Here is a 10,450-nt window from a genome sequence, read left to right as displayed (position 1 = left end):
ATAGGAAATTTAATTATCTACAATAAAGACTCTTACCATTTTTGGTTTAAAGTGCACGGTTATGGAGATATATCCCAAAACGGTTTTCCTTAAAATAGAGGCATTTCCCCCGCCTATTTTTGGAGTCGATAAAAATGAAACATGCCACCAAAGCTTCTGCTTCCGTCACTATTAATAATAAATGTCTTATTAAGGATTTGAAGGAGTTAAACAAGGAAATCTTAAAAGTAAAAAAAGACTAGTATTATTTTTTTCGTTTAAAAATAAAAATGTCGTTTTAATCGATAAAAATAACGTAATTTACACAACGTAAATAATAAAAAACCAAAGAAAAACATTATTAAAATATAAATACAAATTTTTAATTTATAACGATTTAATTTCCAATTACGGAGATCTTGCATATTTGTAAAACGATTCCGATATGCATTTGGCAACTCGAATTTACTAGGATGTGGAAATAACGATAAATAAAAATCATTTAATATTGTTCGTACAAAATTGTTCTCTTCAATTTTCCTGCTATCCATATTGTCATTCAAACAAACAAATTTCCTACAAATGAAAAATTCCGAAATAATTTACAAAATTTCAATGTTAAAATTTTTCGTTTTAAATGTTCACTTATTAGGGTAAATCCTATAGAATAAACTAGATGTCTAACTTACAACTGGAGATAAAAAAATGATATCTCATTAAAAGAGTGAAGAATGAGTCAACGTTATCGATTTGCTGTCTAGCACTCGATTCTAGAAGGAGAGGATAAGCCTTAGAAGATATAAACTTACTTAGGAAATTTTCGAATTTCATCTAAATTACCAACAACATGCGTTAAATTCGATGTAAGCATTTTAAACGACACAAATTCATTATGAGAATTCTTTAAAATTTCATATTTATATTTTGACACTTTTGAATATTTTTTCGATAATAATCGTTTTAGTGGTCTACATCGTTGTACTAATTCTTTTGAAATTGTTGGCTAAAATAAGAAATCATTCATTAAATTTTTTTCTTGCAGTAAAAAAATCAAACCAAGGTAAATGTACCATATTACGGGATGTTTAGCCATAACGCACTTTCAGGATGATTATTAAAATAAATACAAATACCATACAAATTGTTCTGTTGTATAAAATGATAATTGATAATTCATTTTGTACATTTTTTCATGCCTAAAGTCTTTATTAATAGTAGCAAACGTTAATTTTCTGTTATTCGTATTTGTCCGTGTTAAAATTTGGCTTTGAACCTAATTTCAGGAATGGAGAGTGCATAAATCCGGAATATTCACTTATTATAGGTAAATTAAAAAGATATGTTTCATCTAATGAAAGTATTTTTTGGAAGCCAAAACGTATATATTATCGTTATTAAATATTAAATTAATTAAATTAAAAGATACTTTTATTTAATTTTCTGATTTTTAATAATAGTAAAAAGTTTTTACTAAAAACGTTTTTAACATAAGTATCTTCCCTTTAAATGTGACACTCTCGGAATTACATAAATAAGCAAAAACTTTACTCGTTAAGCCGGGAGTTAGAAACATACTTAATATTTCTCAAAACAGTATTTTAGAATTATATGCAAATAAAAAAAAAACATATCTAGTCCACGGGACAGCACCCGTTTTGTTAAATAATCAATACAAACGTGAAACTTCGTGAATGGCTTCTTTTTGGCGAGTTTACCAAACTTTCTCTCTATTACTTCTTTCGAAAGTGTTGCATTTTCAAAAGCAGGGAATTTGTCGCACACTATGCTAACTTGATAAAATATTAATGTTATCAAGTGATCATGGTATCCAACAAATTCCCTGCATCGATTTTCCACACCGATAGCTTAAATATGAGATTATCATGATTTTTTGAAAATACAGCACTTTCGAAAGTCGTAGAGAGAAAATTTAATAGACTTGCAAAAAGAAAGGTACTCACAAAGTTACAAGTATGTATTAATTAATCATTTAACAAGCTGTCCCGCGATCTAATCCCATAATTATCTCACAACAATCTATGGTATTTACTGCTTATAACACATTTGTAATACGAGCATTTAATTGATTAGATTTGTTCAAAAATCAATTTTTTGTTCATATTTAAGTTTTAGAGGCTGTGTTATTTAAAAATCGATTTAGTGTTTCTTATTTTTGGATTACAATAAAAAAACTCCCACAATTACGTACTAACCCGTAATAATGTACTTTTACATTTCTGATTTTGCATAATTGATTTATTAATATACATAAAATGATATATGCATCTGAAAAATTATAAGCAATGTTATCTTACCAATTTTGAATCAATATAACGCTCATATTGAGGCGTGCTTGGCACAAGACTTTCAAATTGTATATTAATTGAACAATTGATTAATATATTTTCTAATTCGCTAATCATTTCGTAATCAAGAGGTAGATCATGTAGGCGGGTTAATAAAGTACGTATTTCTCTATCAGACCATGTTCTAGAAATAATACCAAAACAAAAATTTAACTCAGTCAATATTTTATTCTTCTTTAATATTTATTTCTTTATTTTTCGATTTTCTATTTATTTATATACCAAAATATTCGAAAACTTAGCACATTTGCTATTGACAGCTTAAAAATCTTCAGTAATAAAAATTTTAAAGTATAAAATTGATTCGCAATTAAGTCCTAGGAAAAAATTTACATAGCTTTCACTATCAGAATGTAGACACAATGTGTACTTAAACAGGATTAAATTTTCAAAAAAAATGTATCGGTATCGGAACCAAATGTAAGAGATTGTTGGTTCCGTTGGGAACCAACGTGACTTAGTTCACATAAATTTTTGAGAGAGTCCTCTAGTTACTCTAATATTAGGTAACTTTTGTGACTCCTTTAATAAAAATGAAAAATATTTGATATATTCGATTTTGACGATGAACGTGGGCAAATGAGGACCGAACCAAAGCTAATTATAGTGCCCCGGATTACATTTTTAATCCAAATTGAACCAAGTACATGCCCTAAGCTTTTTATTTTCTACCAAACAGTGATAGCCGGGTAAGTATGCTGCTAAGGTTAATAACCATCGAGGCGTGGGTGTGTGATGTGGTTTAGCTCTTGTTCAGATCTTATACCATCATTGCAAACTTAAAAGGCTATTATTATATTTATCAGCAGTCAGTCATGTTGCATACTGCGATTTGCTCGAATTGTTTTAACAAAACGGAGATGAGACAACATTTCGGCGTACGCCATCTGGCGAAATGTCCCATGTATAGTCAAAATGAAAGTATGATATTTGACTCCACTGAAATGATGCATATACTCGCAGAAATTTCCTAAAATTGTTCAAAATAATCGCCTTTCGTATAGGATTATGCAATACATTTCAGAAACTATGTATCCAATCATCAAAAGAAGACGATATTTTTTTTTAAAAACCTTATGCAAATAGTTTTTTTCGAAATTAGAGACAAAAAATCATTCTCGATTTTTTTATGAAACTATTTTGATTCAAAAAATACAAAAATCGGATTCCTATATGAGCTCTATATTTTGACGAAATATTGAGAATTACTCATCTAATAATCATCAAATGAACTGGAATTTTGTGTTTTTTGGATTTTCTGAACCCTACCTATTCCTAAAATAGAGGCACCAAAATTTTTATTTATTGTTATCTTTTTAATCGTATCGATAAAATCTAATGCACACCAGGGATCGATAAAATAAAAAAATTTTTTATGATTTGAAATAAATTAATTTCCTAATAGTACAAGATCCGAATTAAGGTCGACCTTCACCCATCTGTTTACCGAATGAAAGTTATTTCTTATGAAATGTAAAATATTTACAAATATCCCTGTTGTGGGTTGCCCTAAAAAATATGGTCCAGACAACTTTTAATAAAAATATCAAAACTTGGAAAGCTTGTAAATTTTATTTTTTGACTGATATTTTGTGGACAATCATATAGCACCGTATTTGCAATAAAATTATCTTTATTTATATGTGAGGCAATGAATTAACAGATGAACGTAATTACTATTCACAACTTGTATAAATGCGAAAATAGTGAACGAAAAGAGGCAGACAGCATAGCTGCTGCATATTCTTTATGGCTTTTACTTTCGAGTAGATCAAAATTCGTTAGATATGAAAGTCAGTGAAAAATTTCTAAAAATTTTACTCTTGATATTTTCACTAAAAGTAGTCTGGACCACATTTTTTTAGGCAACCCATTGCAGGGATATTTGTTAACATTTTATATTTCATAAAAAATAACTTTCATCCGGTAAACAGATGGGTGAAGGTCGATCCTAATTGGGATCTTAGACTATAAGATTAAAGCCCAAAAAACATAAAAATCAATTGATACTTCATAAATTTAAATGTATTTATTTATCTGTACAGGTAATGACCCATCAGGAATCAAGTTCAAATGCTCCTATATGTAAAAGTAACTTTAAATACCATGGCGTTAGTTTTGCGTGGTACAGGTAAGTACAAGTGAGAATATAAATGTCACACCCTTGGAGTCTCACCCCTGCACCAGCAAATATGCACGGCGTTGGTGGATACTAACTCTGATCTTCCGTCAATTTCCGAAGCCCTACGTGTTCATTTCTGTACGGCATTTATGTTATTCGCTTCAAATATGTATGCAGAGTTATTATCCAGCAACGCCTACATATTTTTCTGGTGCAGGGGTGTGATACCAAAGGGTGTGACATCCATATTTTCACCAGTACTCACCTGTACCGCGCAAAACTGACGCCATGGTGCTTAAACTTACTTTTACAAATAGGAGCATCTTATTCAACATGTTTCCTGGTTTGGTTATTTCACCCGAAAAATTTCAGCATGGGCTTGTGGTGTATTAAGTTCAACAAAAGAAAAGAAAAATCTTACCCAGAAAGATCAGTATCAAAAAACTCAAATATCTCTTCGATACTAACATTTCGCAATTCATGTATCAAAAAATATGAGTAACTAAACTCAAATTGCATATCATTATTCGCTCTAAACTTATTCCTCGACGTATTCTTAAATTCACTATCAAACGTACTTAACAATTCTTGGATTATATTCTTATTTAAGAAAATTGGCATATGAGCTATAGCTCGACGTGATTGAAAAATATATCTTAAATTAAAAATATTATTTACATGAATTAACGACATCGCGTAAGCATCATGCTCGCTTATTGGCACCGTTAAAGTGTTATTTTTGGCTAAAAAACTATTTTGTAAATTTTGAAAACGTTTTCGACGAGTTTTATTACGTTGCATTATAATTTTATTATAATTCTTCACCGTTTTATTAAAATTCTTCTCTGTTTCGTTAAATTTTTTTATATATTCATTAAATTTATGCTTTTTATCGTGTGTTATCGTTGTGTCGAATTTCCATGAAGTATTATTATAATATTTATTCTCGATATCCATTGGAACATTTTCCTCAGGTATTATTAAAATCTTTTCTTGATTTTCGATTTCTTCAATGAAATTATATTCTTCGCCTGAGGGTTTGTTGTTGATGCAATCGTATCCATCATATAAGCATAGTTCTACGTTACATTCGGTATCACACATTCCATCATGAATATAAATCCATGGGCATCCTTCGTTACAATTTGGTACAGGCCATGATAAATAGATTTTGTAGCCATTGTTTTCTGTTACAAAATCTTCCAAATAAATATGACTATTTAAAAATATGTCGTCGTTAAAGTAGAGAAAATGTGTTGATAAATTTGGTATGCTGAAATTTATTTTGTTTTAATTTCAAGAGGTTCAAGTTATAGATTTTGTAAAACCGGTATTTAGCCAGAAAAATGAGTTGGAACTTTAATTCTGGCACCATTCACATCAATTGTTGGCAATCAATCAAACAATTTAAGCCTAACCCGATGATTGTCATTTAAATTATTGATATAAAAATGAGTAACAGTTAGAGATATATTTCGAATAACTAATACTATGAATGAAAATTATCAAAGTATTCTGTAAATGTTGTATGAAGGAATCCCATCAATTGATATGAATATTGTATGCATAATTATAAGTAAACAACAATAAGTAATGATATGAATGACGTTTACCTATGAAGATGACTTTCAATAGCAGCACTCGAAAACGTTGGTAAATCATCTAAATCCGGGAAAATTTGTTCATGTGTAATAATAGTAACCTTATCATACTCTAAATTAAGCCAATGGGGTATCTGTCCATTTGTTACAATATAAACATGATTAATCCAAGGTGCGAATTTCTCCAAAGATCTATAATTTACAAAACAAATTATTTATTTTTGAAAAAGGATTGAAGTTTAGAATTTTATTACCGAAGAGAGTATTTTAACTCATGCTTATCATCGAAACGATACTTTAAAGTCTCTTTATTATCTTTATATTCAGTACTTTTGGAAAACAGATATAAACTTTGTAAAAATTCGACATCAGATCCATTGACCCATGTATAAACAACGTCTATTGGTTCATCTTTTAAATTATATACAAATTTATTATTTTTGATAATTATTTCACTGTTAATTTCACATACGGTGAATAAAACCTGAAAAAAATGAATCACGTTCACGCGTTGGAAAAAAATTGAGATTTCATTTGTTTTGATTGAATAGAAATTTGCAGACTTTCATTTTTTTTTAAACCGCAATAATTTAATTATCAAAATTATACCTTTGTAAAGTAGCTAATAAAAAAAAATATTATGAAAATTATACAAATTATATAGCGGGGTTTTAATAAAATATTTAAAATCACTCTTATTAAATACTTTTTAATTCGCATCGCTAAATAAATAAGAAAACATTTTGGTAAATATTATTGCTGAATGGCATTTTTTTGACATATAAATCGGCGCCATTTTTAAATAAGAAAATAAGAAAGTAAATTTAACAGTTTTGACAAAATTTTATTGAAAAAAATATTATGTAAGTGATTAAATTAATTAGCATTTATTAATATCGAACATTCTAAGAATTTTATCTGAAAAATATTGTTCAGTGAATGGATATCCTATGGAAGTCCAATATACTTTCTCTGATAGTTCTGAAGAAAGTAACTGGTTAAGATTGTATCAAATCGTGCGTAAATTTAAATAATTTGACCTCTATATACGATGTATTAGGTCAAATGTTGAAGTTGGACTGAATTTTAAAATTTTGAAGTCTCTGACTCCTGGCTGTTAAAAATTTATGTAAGTATAGTTAGTAGGTAGCTGAACACATTGAGCAGTTGCGCTATTCAGAAAACACCGCAAAATCAAATTAAAATTGATGAACATCTGATTTTTTTGTTATTTTTATAAATAAAAAGCAAATGTAAAAATATTTTGACTGGCATTCGATAAAACAACGTGTCCATAGTCTGATACCGCAAAAATTGCAATTTTCAAGCTGTTGGTCAACAGACATCCGTAATAACGATTGAACCGCTTTGATCGATTATTAGTTGACGATATCGACTAATTATCCCTTGGTTATAATTTTTATTCAAAATTTTGTGAAAAATGTCCTTGTCTTGGATAGTTTTGACCTTATTTACGGAACGATTCTTGGATAGATTGTAAGCCGCTTGCTTAAAATTATACTGCGAGAGACATCTGTGAGTCAAAGTACAAACTAAAATGAGTTTGACTAGAGACGCTGAAGACTATACTCATTGTTAGCTTAACAATAAAAATTCCGAATAAATAGGCCTGTACATAGAGGTTGTATGAGTATTGTACATAAAAAATTTATCAATTTTTAATGCGATTGCTGTAACAAATCATTTTTTAAGGTGAATTATCTTATTTAAATAATTAAAAATTGTAAAGTATTTTCCAATACCCACATATTAAATTAAAATAATGTTTTTCAAGTAATAATTAACCGAAAATGACCGATGTGATATAACATATTGAACATAAACAAGCGAACCGGCTTTTGGTGTATAATAATTTCAGATATTTCAACTTTTCACTTCCGCGAATATTTTATTACATTATAAAATATTTATTGTAACAGATGATATAATCATAAAACTTGTATTCATTTTATGCGTGTTTAAAAAATGTTGTGAAGAATTTATTTTTTCAAATCTATATTGAACATAAAGTTCTTGGAAACGTATTAAAAAGTAGGACGGTCATGATGTTTTAAAGAGATTATATTTGTGAGATGATCTCACAAGTAAATGCTCTGTTCAATTCAAACGTTAAGTAACGTAAAACGTTGACGTTAACAAATCATAATTCACTATAGAATGTGACACAGCAAATGCTGGCTTCAATTTGGTTAACGCCACCCAATGTTGAAGTTTTACGTCACTATGGAGCTGAATCCAAAACATGTAACTTCATGATAACATATAACTTGACGCTGACTTTGAGCGCCAAATTAGGGTTCCACCTAGCAGCCAAAAAGTTTAGTTAGGTCTAGCGCCAGGGTTAAATTGTAAAAATTGGCGACAAAAAAGTTTATTAATCAATTTAAACCACATGAGTATTTTGAAATTCAAGTATATCGTCAAATTACTCGGTTGCTTTGTTTAGCTTTTCATTTAAAGTAAAGAAAGTAACTTCATTTCATTTTTCTCTTTCACATTCCAAAGAGATACAAGTGCACATGCTCCCGAAAAACCCAGAAAATAAGATTGTTGTTACATTCTTCGGTTGGTTGCCCGTACGTCAAAAACAATACTATGAAAATCCATACGGATTGTCTGTTGCCCTCTCTCGGTCGTAGACAACATTTTGCACATATTGCACAATTTATTTTGCGAAATATAAAACTTTCGGATCAATAACTTTTCACCAACGGAGGCTCCGATTTTGGACAATTTCAATCTTAGCAGATTTAATTTAAAGTTTTCAAATGATAATACAAACTTTAATAGAAATATGCCGAGGTAGAGTAGGAGATCTCCTTTAAAAAGAACTGATTTTTGTAATAACGGATGGAAGTATGATAACTAATAAGTAAATAATCAATTTACAATGTTTAACAAAGTCGTGAAATACTTATTCTTATTATTTATAAATAGTAACTGTTTCAGATCATATTATATGCCTATATAGTTTTATGAATTGCATATTTACTGTTATGTAATCCGAAGGGTGTGTTTAACCTAAATAATTTTAAATATGTTACTTTAAAAATATCTTAAATGGAAATCTTTCAAAAAGGAACAAATTAAAAATATATCCACGAACACACGCCAAAGATTCGTCTCGAAGAAAATCAAATGAAATTTCGAAATAAAATTGAAGTGGAACTGTCTTTATCCTTTTCTAGTTGATCACTTCGTCTTCCAGTCAGCGTAGTGTCTGTCTTCTTGGTCAACCTTTTCATCTAACAGTGTTTTCTTGGAAATTGAGTCATCTTTATGTCTCCGTCAAATATCTTAATTATTAGCCGTTCAATTAACAGAATCGTCTTTTCACTAAATTACGCCGTTCAACTAGCGAAATTTATATGAACTGGTTGGGTAATGCATTTTTAGTAATCATGAGATCGAATAGCATAGCTCAATAACAAAGTACACATGTCAGTAATTGAAATATTTTTTGTTAACTATTTCTCTCATTGGACTTTCTGAAATTTCGTTGGCATATTTATCTGAGTTTTAACTGTGGTTCCCTTCTGTATTTGTAATTTTACTCTGTTGAATAAATAGATGTACATGATTGAAATCATAGTAATTTACAGCAATACTGTTAAAATGTGTGGATGACATATTTATGATAAAATATCCCGTCCATTTAATAGTCTTATCATTCCATATAATACTTTTTTTTATGATTTAGCATGCCTATGCTTATGACTGCCATATTAAGTGCTTGACGTCATTAGTGATTTTCCCAGAATAAAAAATCGTAGAATCTTCGATAGATATCGTGATAATACTACTACCATGAATAAAATTTTTTTGGGGGAATATATTCGTTCGGTTGTAATTAAAACTTTCATCATATTCACGTCAGACAGCTGCACAGAATTTTTCTAAACCAAAATTTGATTTGTAACTTTGCTAAACTGATAATTATCATAAACAGATTTGAAAAAAAAATTATCGCCCGAGCAGGGACTTGAACCCTGGACCCTTGGATTAAAAGTCCAATGCTCTACCGACTGAGCTACCCGGGCTAGTTGTATATACATTCAATGTTTTAGATTACATTGAAAAATTTATCTAATTTTATGAATTTTTTATACAATAAAGAAATTGAGATATAAATTTTGAAACATTATTTTAATTTAAGTTCATAAAATCTAAAGGATCATTTGATCATTCATGCTTTTCAAATTTAGACATTTATGAACACTTTCATTTTGTGCAATCGATTTTAAATTTTCAGTTATTAATGTTAAAAATGTTTTATGTATTTTTCAAATCCAAGGCCAATTAAATAAGATGAAATATGATTATTTTAAATAAGATATTTATGTTTTTTTTTTCTTCTGATT

At 29.0% G+C, this 10,450-nt stretch overlaps 1 protein-coding gene and 1 non-coding gene across 2 annotated transcripts; both read right to left on the bottom strand.

Moving 5' to 3' along the window:
* Positions 1-206: 206 nt before the first annotated feature.
* LOC123301210 (N-acetylglucosamine-1-phosphotransferase subunits alpha/beta) lies at positions 207-6,698 on the bottom strand (the record flags this gene model as incomplete). Its single annotated transcript, XM_044883945.1, has 8 exons — positions 207-220; positions 392-555; positions 789-982; positions 2,295-2,469; positions 4,889-5,740; positions 6,081-6,260; positions 6,323-6,552; positions 6,678-6,698. Coding segments are annotated over 8 exons (1,830 nt in total), but the record flags the coding sequence as incomplete, so codon positions are not given.
* A 3,358-nt stretch (positions 6,699-10,056) lies between these two features.
* Positions 10,057-10,129, bottom strand: Trnak-uuu. The gene has a single exon. It is a non-coding gene; the product is annotated as a tRNA-Lys (tRNA).
* Positions 10,130-10,450: the final 321 nt, after the last annotated feature.

Source organism: Chrysoperla carnea, chromosome 5 (genome assembly GCF_905475395.1).
Source record: "Chrysoperla carnea chromosome 5, inChrCarn1.1, whole genome shotgun sequence".
Taxonomy (NCBI): domain Eukaryota; kingdom Metazoa; phylum Arthropoda; class Insecta; order Neuroptera; family Chrysopidae; genus Chrysoperla; species Chrysoperla carnea.
This window is presented reverse-complemented; position numbering and strand designations above follow the sequence as displayed.